The sequence below is a fragment of the Podarcis melisellensis genome (assembly GCF_964234715.1).
Source record: "Podarcis melisellensis genome assembly, chromosome: 12".
Taxonomy (NCBI): Eukaryota; Metazoa; Chordata; class Lepidosauria; order Squamata; family Lacertidae; genus Podarcis; species Podarcis melisellensis.
Window position 1 is genome coordinate 1,533,724 of NC_138544.1, and position 15,604 is coordinate 1,549,327.

At 41.1% G+C, this 15,604-nt stretch overlaps 1 protein-coding gene across 2 annotated transcripts in view; it reads right to left on the reverse strand.

The window, feature by feature from the left end:
* Positions 1 to 15,604, reverse strand: part of CNTNAP2 (contactin associated protein 2) — a 1,023,642-nt gene that overhangs the window by 604,738 nt on the left and 403,300 nt on the right. For both annotated transcript variants that reach the window (XM_081931012.1, XM_081931011.1), the window contains one exon: positions 13,118 to 13,311. In XM_081931012.1, coding sequence (XP_081787138.1) covers positions 13,118 to 13,311 — 194 coding nt within the window. The remainder of the gene's footprint in view (positions 1 to 13,117; positions 13,312 to 15,604) is intronic.

The following is a 15,604-nucleotide window of genomic DNA, read 5'->3' on the forward strand; positions in this document are numbered from 1 at the left end:
TCCCATGTAATTGTGATGAATTGGCGTCCTGCCCACAAAAGGTGTGGCAGAAATAGCTGTGACCTCAGGGAGAGAGACTTCACACCATGGCTTGCCCTGTAATGCTGTGCTTGCATGGCTGCCTTTGAAGGGGCCACTCTTGTAGCTTGCTTTGATGTAAACATCAAGCCTCGTTTTCTTGCAGATCTGTTAGATTTTGCCATCATGAAGAAGGGGTGCCTTGGTGGTCCAGATGCAGCTGGTAGCTCTTCCACTGGGGGTTAGAATCCTATGGCCTCAGGATGTTGTGGGACTACAACTCCCATCACCACCAGACCATTGGCCATGCTGTCTGGGGCTGATGCAAGCTAGATTCCCATAACAGATTCCCCATGCCCATCTTATGCAAATAATATAAAATATTACCATTCTCACTAAGAATTATATATAATTATCACCAGCCCCAAATGCCTGTTTGAACAGGAAGGTCTTCTTCACCTGACAGTAGAAGGACAACAAGGAGGGAGGCCATCTAACTTCTCCAGCAAAGGAGTTCCAGAGTTTGGAAGCAGCTACCAAGAATGCCCGTCCCCTGCAACCCACCTTCACCAATGGAACTTTTTCGGTAGCATGCAATGTTTTCCCCTAGGGATTGGGAAATCAGTCTATTGCTGCTGTGTGACACTTTCACATGTGTTCACTCATAAACCTGTTCTGGCCTGGTTCCACTTTGACCTGCACAAAGATCATATTTCAACACATATTTCTAAATATTGGTCTCAAAATTAATGTGTTTAAATGCATTTTATTGCAAAAATTACATTTCTGAAAATATTTTATTTCACAATGCACATTCTAAACATATTTGTGGAACAAAGAGGAAGTGAAAAAAGGAGGTGGCCCACTAAATCCCGAGACACACATTAGTTTGGGAGACATGGATCAGTTGAGTTTGCATCTTAATTTGCAAAGATAAATTCCTCAAGCATCCCTATTTCCCACTGTGAAACCATGACTTTCTGCTATACGATTATAAACAGCTTCTCCTTCTTATAAAGCCACTTCAGACATTACATTTCTAAGTGTACACTTACTGATAACTGATTTATTATGGCTCAGCAGATTAAAGGCAATTCTGCCACATGATGCATGAGGTTTGGAATGTATGAAGGTAATCTCTTCTCCCACGGCCTGTTTAAAGGTTCAACAATGAAGGCTATTATGGGATAGCAACTTCTTTGGTGCAGGGCTCTTGGCTTGCTAGCTGCTCCAAAGACCCAGGAAAATGCTAAAACAGGCAACACTCGCAAACAAGCCCCATGAGCTACAATTTGTCTCAAATTAAGAAGGGCAGCAGAGAGTTTTTGCCACAAGCTAGTCTGAGGAACAAAAGGACACAAGAGGTTTCTCTATACTTCCCAGAAAGTCCCAATAAGATGAACCCAGAAGTCTTGAGCTAGAGAAACCCCCCGGGAATGAAGTCACCTCGCACCATTTTTGCTTATTAGTTCTACCATCTCTAATTTGGCTGGGGAGAAAGAGTGAACCTAAGGCAGAAAAAGGTCTGAAATATATCTACTGTAGTGCTTCTGTCACCCGTCTCCAGTATAACAAATAAAGTGAAACTTTATTGTTCAGATCTCAGTCTCAAAAAGCTATTCTGTAAAACTAGGTAATGACTTCACTACGGCCTACAGAAAAATTAAAGGAATGACAAGATGTGCCTACACATCATACAAATGCTAGAGTCCTTTTAAGATTAGCTGTTTCCTCTGCATGGGGATATATAATGATATATAATGCCAAGGTTGTGAGCTCAATCCTTGTTTGGTTCAGCTGTATATTTCTGTACTGTAGGGGGTTGGAAGATGATCCCTTCCAACTCTATGATTCTATTATTCTAAACTCCACTGAATTAAGGTGGACAATCACTAGAATACAGTGGTACCTTGGTTTAAGAAAGCCACTTCCGTCCTGCAGAGGAGGTGGAATTGCAGGCATCACAGCCCCCCCACACAATTGGGGGGATCCCGGGCCACATCACCCCCTGGCCAGCCAATCAGCTGCCTTTGGGGGCATGGCCTACCTGATTTGAACGCAGGTGCAGCTGGGGATCTCCCTCTTTTCCCGCCTACCAGCTGTTCCTGTCCCCCCCCCCTTTAAGGTTTTCATTCCTTGACCTTACTATGGACCTTGGTTGGTCGACGTTGAGGGGCCTGGTAGGAATTTTTCCTCTTGGCAAATTGGCACCACACCAGCCACTTGGTTTTCGCCTACCTCGTAGCAAATCGTCACAACTTTCTTGGTATTGGCGGTTAGGCATTGGTATTGTTTTGTAGATGGAAGAGGGGAGGAAGCGCCATCACCTGCCCCACATATTGAAGGGTAGTCCAGTAAAGGATTCCATGGGGCGTGGCCCTGTCTGAAGCCTAGGGAGGTGAGGGCCTAAGCCACACCCCCTATCAGTGACCCTGGGGGGGGGGTTCCTAGTTGATGTGCATCAGCAGGACTCCCCCTACTGGTGGTTAACCCTTCCCGGACTTCAAGCGGACGGGCTGAAGTCAGATATAGTCGGTTAGGACCAATGCCTAAGCCAATACCGCTCATCACCTGTAACCAAGAAAGTTGTGGCCTTATTTAGCCCATTAACCTTAATAATTGTGTCATATGTCTTTATTTCCACTGGGGGGGGGGCGGGAACTTGCCATGCAAGTTCTTGGTTTAAGAATAGCTTAGTTTATGAACAACTTGGATTAAGAACAGTGCAAACCTGGAAGTAGTTGTTTTGGTTTGTGAACTTTGCCTTGGAATAAGAACATGTTTCGCTTCCTGTTGAGTGTGTTCCATTTGTAAATTGCGTCCCCCACTGCTATGGGAAAGCACACCTTGGTTTAAGAATGCTTTGGTTTAAGAACGGACTTCCTGAATGGATTAAGTTCATAAACCAAGGTACCACTGTAATGTGAAACATTTTAAACTTGGACAACACCAAATCATATTTTTATTGAGCACAATTAAAGTCATTTCACTATTGCAAGATGATTTGTACAAGAGAAAGCTCCTGACTTTTAAAATATATGAGCAGTTTATTGTATGAATAGAACAGAAACATTTTATTTTTTTATGTTTCCTCTTCAGAATAATGGTCTTAATTATTTCATAGAATCATAGAATCATAGAGTTGGAAGAGACCACAAGGGCCATCGAGTCTGACCCCCTGCCAAGCAGGAAACACCATCAGAGCACTCCTGACATATGGTTGTCAAGCCTCTGCTTCAAGACCTCCAAAGAAGGAGACTCCACCACACTCCTTGGCAGCAAATTCCACTGTCGAACAGCTCTTACTGTCAGGAAGTTCTTCCTAATGTTTAGGTGGAATCTTCTTTCTTGTAGTTTGGATCCATTGCTCCGTGTCCGCTTCTCTGGAGCAGCAGAAAACAACCTTTCTCCCTCCTCTATGTGACATCCTTTTATATATTTGAACATGGCTATCATATCACCCCTTAACCTCCTCTTCTCCAGGCTAAACCTGCCCAGCTCCCTTAGCCGTTCCTCATAAGGTATCGTTTCCAGGCCTTTGACCATTTTGGTTGCCCTCCTCTGGACACGTTCCAGTTTGTCAGTTTTAATTAATTCGAGATGGTCTTAATTATTTCTCCCTTAAAACTGAAAGAGCACCAATGATTTCTAAAAGATGAATTAGACAGAAATAGAAAACCAAAGTATGCTGAATGATAGCAGCCTGATAGGCCAACATTAGAAAAGGAACCAGAGTGAATTATTATATTCTGACATAAAAATGCTTGCAGCCCTTTCCTTTAAGGCAGCTTTTGAAGAATAAGTCAGTGTTGACTATGCTCATCCTTCTAAAAACAAGCACACAGGGAGAAAAGATTGAGATTTGTCTGCTCCTCCAGCTTTCTATATATATAGGGTGGTGTGGTTTTGCCCACATAGGGGACCCCTTCAAAGCTGTAGTTGAAAGCCCCTTCTCAGAGAAGTTATACCATGTGTACTTTGACTTGGTGGTTTACTGAGATGGGTGAGTGGTCTGTGTGTGTGTGTGTGTTTGCCTTACAGCAAGGAACCATTTGAGTAGGCCAAAAAAAGCTACTGCCTTGATCAGTGACCAGTCTGATGTGCTAGTGTGGCATCTGAATATAGACTGCATTTTTAATCAAGACTTATATTGGCTTATATCTTGATCAGGTTCCTAAATTAAATGGGCTTAGATTTTCAAATGTTTCATGCCAGGCAGAGGAACCTTGGCAATGTTTTCCTCCTGAACAAGGCCCCCCCCCCCCGATTTATAGCAGGAAAAACAATTCTCAAAGTCGTTTAAAAAAAAGAGGAAATTACAGACTGAGAGCAAGGACACTGATCCTGCATGTTACAGAACATAAAAAAGGCTGAGAAAACACAATTAGGAATGGGCAAATAGTAAAATGATACCATGGGCCTTTCATTAGAGCAGTGAAAAAGGCAACTGGCTGGAAGAATGAGAGCATTTTTGGGAAATCTTTAAAAGCTGTTTTTTACTGAGTTCCTTCCTTTTTACTTTACAAAGGTTTTATTCTTTTAAAAGGCTACCTATGATAATGTATGAAATATATTAGCTTAAATATATTGGCTTAAATGTAATTATGCAAAGGATTTAAGAAATGCTAGATTCATAGAGTCATATTGCAATAGGAGACCAGAGGGGCAAATGAGCCTAGCCCCCCTTGCCAGACAGGAGATGCCATCGAACACTTCTGATATATAGTTGTCAGGCATTTGTTTAAAAGACCCTCAAATGAAGGAGATCTTTCAATGATGATTAACTCAAGATCCTTGAAGATAAAAATGTAAGATTAACCATTTGTTTTAGAAGGCAATAGGGCAAGGAGGGCAAGAGGTGAGCTGGTAATTAAGATTCCATGTAAGATATATTATTACTTATTTGTCATTTATATATAGCTCTTTGTCTCCCTTATAAGGACAGGAGGATATGGGTGTATCTTTTTGTGATTAGTTATAGCAATCAGCCAATAGGAAATCCAACCAGGCTGATTGAACAGAGGCAGCCCAAGGAGGAGCAAAGGGGGGCTGGATTAAGGGAATATAAGTGCTGGCCATAATGGCAGGAGGCCAGGCCAGAGCTTGGTAACCATATACCACTGTGCCTCTCATTTATTTGTCTGACAAATAAATTATTATTTTAATTTCTCTGTTGCTGCGTTGAATATTTCATTCCAGCTAAGCGTTAACCACAAGCAGGGTGCTACACTAGAATTCTTGCTCCTCTGGCATAATCCTACTGATACGACATTACTGCTTGACAAGCTTATATTATTTTCCTTCACTAACAGCTACTTTTTTCGGCACCTGGTATGCTGGACATTGTAAAGGACTTAGCCCTATTAAAGAGCCACTTGATATCAGCAAAATTCTTTTGGTTGCTGATGTGGCCCGGGCCAAAGTGATTTTTTCCTTCTTGAAATGGAGAGACTTAGCCTTTGACTTTTCCGCTCCTTTAAAACTCCTGCTCGTTCATTGTTAACTAAATTTCACCCAAGTCCTCAACCCCTGCTGTCCACTCCCCATTTAAAAATGCTGAGGTTGTAATATAATCACATCATCTAAAATAGATCTTTAAAAAAGTTTAAACTATTTGGTGTGCTCTGGCCCAATCTCATTTAAACTCATTTTTTTTCCTCTTCTTGTGGCAAGGAAGCTCCTATGTGGAGTTGTTTGTTTTTTTAAAGCAGCTTTAGCACTTTGGCAGCTCTTGGAAAGGCAAACATTACTTGCTTGATGCATAAGGAATTCTGTACTGCTTTAAATATGCAGCTTAAAACCCTTAGTTATTGAATCCATGGCTTTTCTGATCTGGTGCCCCCTTCTTAGGAACAATACTACTCAGCCTCCCGAATATCACCTATTACCGGTACCTCTTTTTCTAGCTTTACCCAGTGCCAGTTGGGAAGAGAAGGGGGGATGTACTACAGCAGGGGCTGCCAACCTTTTTAAACCAGTGGAGACATCATGAATGCTGAGGATGCCAGTCACAAAAGGGTTGCCATGGAGAGAGTGTGTGGCAAAACGCAAAGAAAGACAACTACCCCGATAGATTACTTCCTATGGTAAGCGTCAGGTAGTAGTGCTTACACATAGGTTGTAGTGCTTACACAAAGATCACATTGTAGTGCTTACACACACTGATGCTGATGTTGACTACATAACATGAAGCATTCCTCAGTACCAGGAAAAATCTACAAGATGGCTATTATCACTCACTCTTATTTTGCAGAACTCGCTTTGAAAGGACCTGCACATTTTGCTCCAAAATGTTCTTTCTAGGCGGGACACAGACTTACTTCTTTCTTTAACTGAAAGCTCAGAGTCTGAGGAACCTTCCCAGGGGCACCTTTTTAAGCCTTCATGATTGCCATGGTGCCCATGGGCACTTGGTTGGTGACCTCATAATACAGTATCTCAGAGGAGACCATGACTGGAACCAAGGAGCACACTGATTAGGAGGAGATGATACACAGCATCATTTTGTTGCACATTCCACTTGTAACAGTTTAATACTGTTTTGCGTGAAAGTCCCCATTTCCCTGAGTGGCAGAACATTATTGTGGCAGCCTCTAGTCTGTTTCCTTGTGAGAGGCAGCACTGGAGGTTTGTGGCATTTTTATAGCATCTATTTATTGCATAGGGATATTCTGTCAGACAGGTGGTGCTAGTCTTAAAAAGCATCATCATACCCTGAAAAGCAAACAGCATCTGTTTGGGGCCACCAAGGCCCTGTGTTAGGCTGCAAAATTTGGACTTCTACCCTTTGCTGGCTACATTCGAACTTCCCAACCGTTTCTTCCATGTCCACATCTAAGCACACGAGGGTTTCCTAAGTCATACCCATCAGCTCTCCATGGTTCTTGAAGGAGCGTCTTCCAGCCATCTGAAGCCATTGAACCAGCATCTTCAGCCAACTCTTAGAAATATCAGCTGACCATCATTGCCCATTGGCAAGCCAGTTATACCAAATGTGGTCATCTCAACTGACACCAGCACAACAGAATTTCTGTTGAAACAAATTCCTTAAGTTCTCACAATAAAACCACTGTTACCAATCTGCTAATGAGATTGCAGCACAACCCCATGCCCACTTGCTCAGAGGTTAGTGCCACTGTGGTTGTTGCAGTCTGCTCCTAGATTCTTGCCTTTAATGAGATTTGATGCCTTTAATGTATTTAATACCTGAGTATGTTTACATAGGATTTATTTAACTACTGAAAACATTTATCATCTGGTCTTCAGATTGATTTGGAAAGCAAAACATAAAAATACAACACAACCTGGCAACAATACATTATAGCAAGCAGTGTTTGAAATAAGTAGTTTTTTAAATAAGCACAAAATTAAAAGGCCTAGGAAAACATAAAAGCTTCCATCTCCTACTGGAATGAAGACAGGGAGGGGAGGTAGGCTAGGAAGGTTCATGTCAGAACAGGAGGTCCTCAAGGATGACGACTGCACAGTAGCACAATTAGAAGCCATTCCTCTAATTTCCTGAATTTCTGGGGGGCTGGATAGTATTTTTAATACAGGGCTTGACCATGTTGTTGGGGGCTGAATAGGTTCACCTTTCCATACAATTCAGGTGTGGTTCAGCAGCTTTAAACAGGCTCCTGTGTTGCTCCAATTCATCTTTCTATCCCCTTGGAGTCCTTGAAGTGGAACAAGCTTTCCATCTAAATAAAAGCAGATCATTCGGCAGGAAGGCTTAGCACTCAAAGCTTTCAGGTTAGGTCTGAAGCTGGTATCTCTGCCTCAGTACAGTGTAAACACAAGGCATGTTGTAATTTCCTTGCCACAATGGAAACAGCTTGCTATAAGCAGTTTGTATAAAAGCTGAGGAATATCTTGTAAATCAGTCATGATAATATGTATAGAGATTTAATATGAAATAATGGCATTTCATAACAGGAGGCTGTCATTGTGTTCAGAAAACATACTCAGAGCCTCCCTGCCCCACTGTTGGATAATCAAATAATTCCAAAGTAGGATGGGTTTTCATGAATGCCTTGCATGCATAGTCTCAAGTGCACATAACAGATCAATTCATCTATATCAGAAAGATGTCTCCGCAAATAAGGCACAGAAAGAAATTCCACTGTTAGCTGAATGTTGACGCAACATCTACATGGTTTAATTTAACAAAAGCTCAATTCCTAAAGTTACCTGTCCTGTTAGTCACTAGCAAAGTAAGATTGGGTGTAAGTTGTTAAAATAATTCTTTGGTGCTCATTTCAGCAGCACATATACTAAAATTGGAATGACATAGAGAAGATTAGCATGAAAATAATTCTTTGCAAACTATAGGATTAGATTCAGGTATAGGATTAAAATTAATGTGAAAGGTTAGCAGTGTCTAACCATCCCACTGATTTCAATGGAAGCCAAGCACAACTTTACTGGGTCTAACCCATATCCTTTGCATTGGCACAAATGGTTTGAAGGTTGGTATATGGTGCTAAAATACAGGAAAGCAAATGGATGTGACTGGCAGACGGGAAATACCAAAGAAAATCATACCCAGAAGTAGACACTACACACCAACTGTTTAGTATAAAGAAACTGCCATAAATTTTCAGGCTATTCAGATGTATTAATGTAAATTATCATAATGATATGAATTACCAGCTAACAGAGCTTTAATTGAGAAGGTTTGGTTCAAAATTTAATTGCAACTAAAAACTCTGATTGCATTCTTTCTGTTTTTATCATCTGTAAGCAGACACACAGTATGTTTAGAGTATTTTTATTTTTAGTTCCACCATTTTATTCCTTAATTGAGAGGCTTACAGTGGCCTCTAAGCAGCACACAACAGGGGTTAGAAAGTTTGGTTATTCCTGTTTAATTTACTAAATTAACAGTAGGGGGGAAGGGTTAGTAGAGGCACCAAATTAATCAGCTATCAAATCTCCACCTATTAAGTTCTTTCATTCTTGGCAGACCTTTAAAAGATCAAAAATACTTATTTTTGATGGTATTATTCTTCAGCTGGCTTCCTCATTACATCAATATCTCCTGACATTAAAAGATGAAGCATGGCAGTTTAGAGAATTCCGATCATACATTGACCTTTTGCTATAATGAAAGTCATGTGTAAATCTAATCACTCTACTATCTGTATACTGCAATCTGGGAGAAGATTTGGCATTTAAGTTTCTCATTCTAAGGGCCAAAAAGAGAAGAAAATGTGCTGGAGAAGCATACAAATTATTTTTGTGAAGTTTATTAACACTTATTTTCACATATCTAAAACATAATGTGGTGTTAGCATTGCTGGGGTCTCTCAGTGGGTCCATGTTGCCCAATTACAAATTATTCACAAATTACTCATAAAGCATTTCCATAACAACCATAGCCTTTCCCATTGGGCAGACATGCACATGTTGCCTGGGTTGATTTTAAGCTGGTATGTTCTGCCTCACCACAACAGATTTGGCATCTACTTTGGGTGAGCATATAATACTCCATGGCTGAGTGGAGGGGTGAGCTACTTGCCATTCATTGGACCCACTGGGAAACTCAACAAACCTGCTCCACCTGGACCTGGGTGAGGAGAGTGCAGGAGAGAGAGAGAGAGAGTGCAGGATAGAGAGAGAGAGAGAGAGAGAGAGAGAGAGAGAGAGAGAGAGAGAGAGAGAGAGAGAGAGAGAGAGAGAGAGACTAGACTGAGCGACAACAGTTGTTTCCAGGAATCCTCCTTTGTGAGATTTTGTGGGTCAGCTGTCTTTGTTTAGGCCCTGCTAAGAGCCAGGGTGGATGGGTGCAGTGCTTTGTAGGAGCCAGGAACCTGAGAACAAAGGTGAGTCAGAAGGGAAAGGAACTGATATTGGTCTGTATTTATTAGTAATCTTTTATTAATGTACCATTTGTACATGTAACAGGCTATTTTTGGAAACATTTGCTGTTGTTTAAGTTGCCTGCTGTGCTTAGAAATATTATTTACATATTAGGCAGCATAGAAATGGTCTAAATAGAATAAAAAGATACCACCCGTGAACTTTCATAAGGGGAGGAACTGGCTGGAGTGTGTCCCATCTAAACATCTCCCTTAAAATGAAGGACTTCCAATCTGCCAGAAGTGTTCTGGAGGTGGTACAGTGTGGGATTGTACCAAGTGCTGCTCTGAATGTGCAAAGTGGCCACCTCAGTGAGCCTGCAACTGAGACAGGTAACTGCATCATTTCTCTCCTATTTCTGGTATTTTAAAACCATATTTGTTTGGTTAAGTACCCCTGTTGTCCCCAAGAATCTTTCTCCTTGTTATGTCACTAACATTCCTAAACAAAACCATGTGGAACATGATAGTCAATCAGGTTAAATATCAGGGAGGACAAATAAAGCTGAGGATAATGAAGGCAAAGAAAGAGAAGTTAAATTGTGCCAAGAGTTATTATAATCAAACCAATGGAAAGGTTTGAGTAAGTACCTTTTCAGTAATTTGTTCAGCTTTGTTGACTATGTTAATATGTTACTTTTGAAGCAAATACCAAAATTAGAGCACTAAACTCTTCTGATGTGCAAGTATTTTGTTCTTTTAGCAAATCCCTTTCATTATCTGCCAAATTAAAAATGATTTAATTTCACTTTTCAGAATTGTGTGCATCTGTTTGAAGCATTTTGCATATGTTCATGCAATTTGTCCATTTTTTATTGTGTTGTCTAATAAACATTTATCAATCACGACAATATCATGGATCGTTTTTAAATTACGTAAGACTATGAATGCTTCAACTCTGCATGTCCTGTCAACATGGTCATTTTTGTAAGATGCAATGGCAGTGTGAGGAATACCAACCCAGCCTTCCACCCAGATGAGCAGGTTTACCTGAGGCCAGGGGCTGCAGCCACTGCTTATTGATAATGGAACTTGTAGATGTGCCTTCACACTTCATTCATTAAATATTTAGCATGGGATAATTATTATATAAAAAGGCGGGAGACTTGCTTCCTTGAAAGACAACATGTTTTCTTCAGATATTTATTTTCCTATACCAGAACGGGGACAGGGGACACATCAGAAAGAGAAAATAACTTACGCAAAGACAAGCACTACAAAATAAGGACAGTTCCTGATAGGTCAGCATAAATGGAAAGTGTATGTATGCATTTACATCAGACCTATGTACATCCTTACGTTGGAGTACAGGCATGTACGATACTACAGGTGGACTTCATATCCTTTCCCAAAATGTCCAAAGTTTGCTGATGAAAAATCTGAATTTCATCATACTGTACATGAAGTTGCAAGAATAAACCAATTCCATACAAAGAAGAGCCTCACTAATGTTATTAGCAATCAAAGAAAACGGAACATATCCCAAAGCACAAGAGGGTAAAGGAAGAAAGCTTCCTTTGCAGAAACAGAAAGCTTTCTCTAAATTCACCTTGAAAGTACTCCATCTCACTGTGTGATGTTCGATTTCTTTCTTACCTAGCAGGTAATTATAGAACTTCTTTCCCTAATGCATGCAGAAAAGGGTCATTTCAACATTTTATGGAGATTGTCACAGTTTGTTCTCCTTGATATCTTTTTTAAAAATTACTTGCTCAGAATATCCATGCTCCCTCCCACTGCATGCTCCCAAACTGCTGCTCATTCGTTATTATTCATTCCTTCATTTCCCAGATTTTGTCCCCTGGCTGTTTCATTTGATATTAAACTGCTTTTGCACGAATATTGCTGAACTCTGCACTTTGAGTTTCTTGTTCCTCTACTTTCTCATTTAAGTCGAGATATGTACGCCACTACCAAGGAATCACTGTGCTTTAGGTTTGTGAAGAGAGTGCAGCAAGCCCAGCAAGGTTCTATGTGAGTCTAAATATATACTCTATACTTTAAAAACAGTAATTCCAAAATGCACCAAGAAATGCTGAATGTCAGTTTCTATAAATTATGTGAAATAAGCACATTTGTGAATATTAGCTCAATTGGTCTAATTTCTTCTTCTGCTGCTTGTCATGGGAAGAATCCAGGAGTTGTGCAAGGCGCCTCTCACCACTGGGAAATCACATTGACCCCAGCGTTGGCGTCATGGATCCTACCAAAAATTAGTCACGTGCTTTTAAGCTTATCCCCAGGGTTATATAAGGTGTAGAAGCTTCCTTTTCATTCAAAGTGAGATGAGCTTCTCAAACGGTAGTACCAAATTCTGAACATAAAAATAACCCTGCTGGATCAGACCCCAACCCTAACCCCAAAGCCACCTTGTTCAACACTATTTTCTGCAGTAGTGCATCAATCACATGCTTTTGGGAAGCCCAGAGGTACAGCGTGAAGATAACTCTCTCCCTCTGTTCTTTGACTCTGAAACTGGAGGCTGGACAGAGTCAGCCACTGACACCTTTTCCCTCCATGAATTTGCCGAATCCCATTTTGAAGCCATCTGGTTTAGTGGCCGTCACCACATCCTGCAGTAGTAAATTCTGTAAATGGCTTTCTTTTGCCTGCCCTGCCTCTCCTGGCCACCACTTACACTGGATGTCTCTGTGTTCCAGTATAATGGGAGAGGAGAAACCTCTCTCTCTCTACTTTCCCCACACCATGCATAATTTTATAAAGGAGTCTCTCAATTGGTCTTTTTTCTAAAATAAAAACCCTAATCACTGTTGTCTCTCTAAAGTGCTCTGTCCCTTTGAAAATTTCCTGCAGATTGTTTTCATTGGATGAACTGGAGTTCTAGCCATATGAAAGAAAGGAAAATTCTCTCTCCACTTTTCCCCCACCATTTTATAAACCTCTGCCACGCTTCCCATTTTTTGCACTTCTTTCTAGACCAAAATATTTTTCTACGTTTTCATGAATTTCATATTTATATCCACTCATCCCTGAAAACATGACCCTTTACCCCATAAGAGACAAAATACTATCAGACACGAATCCCATCACAACGTATTCAGAAAACAAATGTAACTCCATCCACAGGGCAGGAAGACAGTCTGCTATGTTGTGTGGAAGGAAACGTACCTGATTTCAGAGTCAACCCTCAACAAAGCCCACTAGATTCCCGGTGAAATAAGGTATATTTCAAGAACATAAACAGAAATCAATGTCGTGCCATTGAGCAAATCACTTACCCAGACATTTCCGTCTTGGTGATATGGCTTCCAGTTTCTCCCAGTATCACTATAAAGCATCCGGTACTGCGTCACCCAGTCAGAGCTGCTGTATCTGCCTTGAGTAGCAATAGAGCTGATCTGCTTCCTGTTGCCAAAATCCACTTGCAGCCACTGGTAATGATCACTGTCTGATGGACACCAGCCTCCAGCCCCTGAGAAGTTAGATGGAAAGACAGGTATTTACACTGCTTAATACCTAACAGAGCTTTCTTGGAAATTACCCCAGCTGAAAGATTGTGGGTGGCATTCCACTTAGATTTACTCAGAGTAGACATTAGTAAAATTTTGCCATGTTACCTAATTTCAGTGGAAGATTCTCCCTCCAGAGGTGGAAGAGTCTCCTTCCTTGGAGGTTTCTAAGCAGAGGTTGGATGGCCACCTGTCATGGATGCTTTAGCTGAAATTCCTGCATTGCAGGCGGTTGGACCAGATGACCCCTGTGGTTCCTTCCAACTCTACAATTCTATTGTTCTATTATTCAATAAGTCTACTCTGAATAAAACTTAGTGGAACACCACCCATTGAAACCACTGAACATGATTGAGTTAAGTTGGTTTCAATGCATCTATTCTGAGTAAAACTTAACTACTACCCTTTAATTCTGATTATACACCTGCTAGAGATGGAAGAAGAGTGTGTGTAAATTGATTTTCCCATTTTGAGGGGAAGAGCAGAAAGTGTGTGGTGTTTTTTAAAAAAAGTTTCCTTTTTAAAAAACTTTTCAAATCTGCCATGGCAAGGAAGGAAGTTCTTGCTGCCTACTATGCCACTGAAGCTTTTGCCAGAGACAGATGCTTTTAAAAGAATAAAGCAAGGGGGGGAATGTGCAGGAAGCCCTGCTCCGCTTTACAGAAAACTTCCTCCCCTCCCTGACAACATTTGAATTTTGGGCACAGGAATGGCCAAAATGGCCAAACCCACGTGGGCCAAACCCCACCCCCATAATTTACCAGCTGCTGAATTGTGACAAATTGAGAGTGACTGTTTTGGTCCACCCAAGTCACTTTCACAAATTTTGAAATTATTCACACTCCTCACAGACTCCACATGACTGGGTGCCTTACACAACATGGCTCCATTCTCACAATGATGGCGTAAGATGTTTCCTGCAGGATTGTTTCCAAAAGTACTAATTCACACTAGCTTTTCTTTAGATGGCCACTTGCTAGCAGTGTAAACAGGCCCTTTGGGAAGATAATAGGGTGTAGGGGTTTATAAAGCTCCCTCTGAGACATTTTTTAATGCTCTACTTTGTCTTGAAATTTCTTAACTGAGAGGCGGATGACAGAACCACAACACAGCTTCAGCAACAAGCTGCACTGCTGTTTTCTGTGAGTGTCCAGTAGGAATGTGTGTAGCCTCTTTCTGAAGGTTTGCTGATCTTATCAAACCCATTTTGCTTCCCCTGAAGTGTCTCAGAAATTTCTTTCACCCAGGTTAGAAGGAACCTCAAAATTATTCACTTTGGGCAAAGCTCAGCAGTAGCTCTGTTATGGTGAATATATATCAGTCGAGTATTATATCCTTATACCTTCATAATAACTGTCAAAGTGTAATAACTTCAAAGCTTCAACAAATTTGCCACAACATCTCACGTCAGGCTTGACTAGTGCAATTCAGTGACAGGTGATTTATTCTCTGTGTCCTTCCTAAGTTCCCACATTAAAGGACCATTTCAAATTAAGTGAGAGGGGAAAGAGCATCTACATCTAAACTCTCGGCAGCATGATAGCATTCATTGAAATGTATAAGCTTGAAAGATTTTCATCAGTGAAACATAAAGGGGAGAATGGATGACTTTCATTTTGGTTGGCTGAGCATATAGGGGTATCATGAAGTACATCGAGCTTTGCTTGACAAATGTTTTATAGCTGTTGGTGGGGCAATGAACTGGTTTCCAATGCAATGGAGTTAGCAGTTGTTATCATCATACATTAAACTCCCTCTTTAAAGCAATTTTCGGGGATCTGTCTCTTGAAGTTGCTGTGGACATTTTATTCTCACATTTATTTATTTTAATCTTTGTAAACTGCACTTTCACAGGAAATAAAAAGGGTGGCATACAATATAAAAAAAAATGCTATAATAATAAAGCATCAAAAGCAAGCCAATAAACTTACTGGGGTTGCCACCAAACCCAAAATTCAAATTTGACCTATCCACAGCAGCTTGGGGGGGTGAGGCAAGAGGAGGGGACCGCATTGGAGCAGGCTTCACTCTGGTCCACTCCGAAAGTAGTAAAGGGGGCTGGAGCTGATGGCGGCAGCACAGCTGAACCCCAGAGCATCACCCACCCAGCTTTCGCTCTAACTTTATCCTTCCTTACAGGCTAACCTTTCTCCTTCAGGTCCATGGGCGTTGCTACTGTCGGAAGATGGTTGCTGTTTTTCTCAAAGTCGGGAAGGAATTTCCCCTGCTCTGCAGGTTTTGCCTTCCCCATAGCAA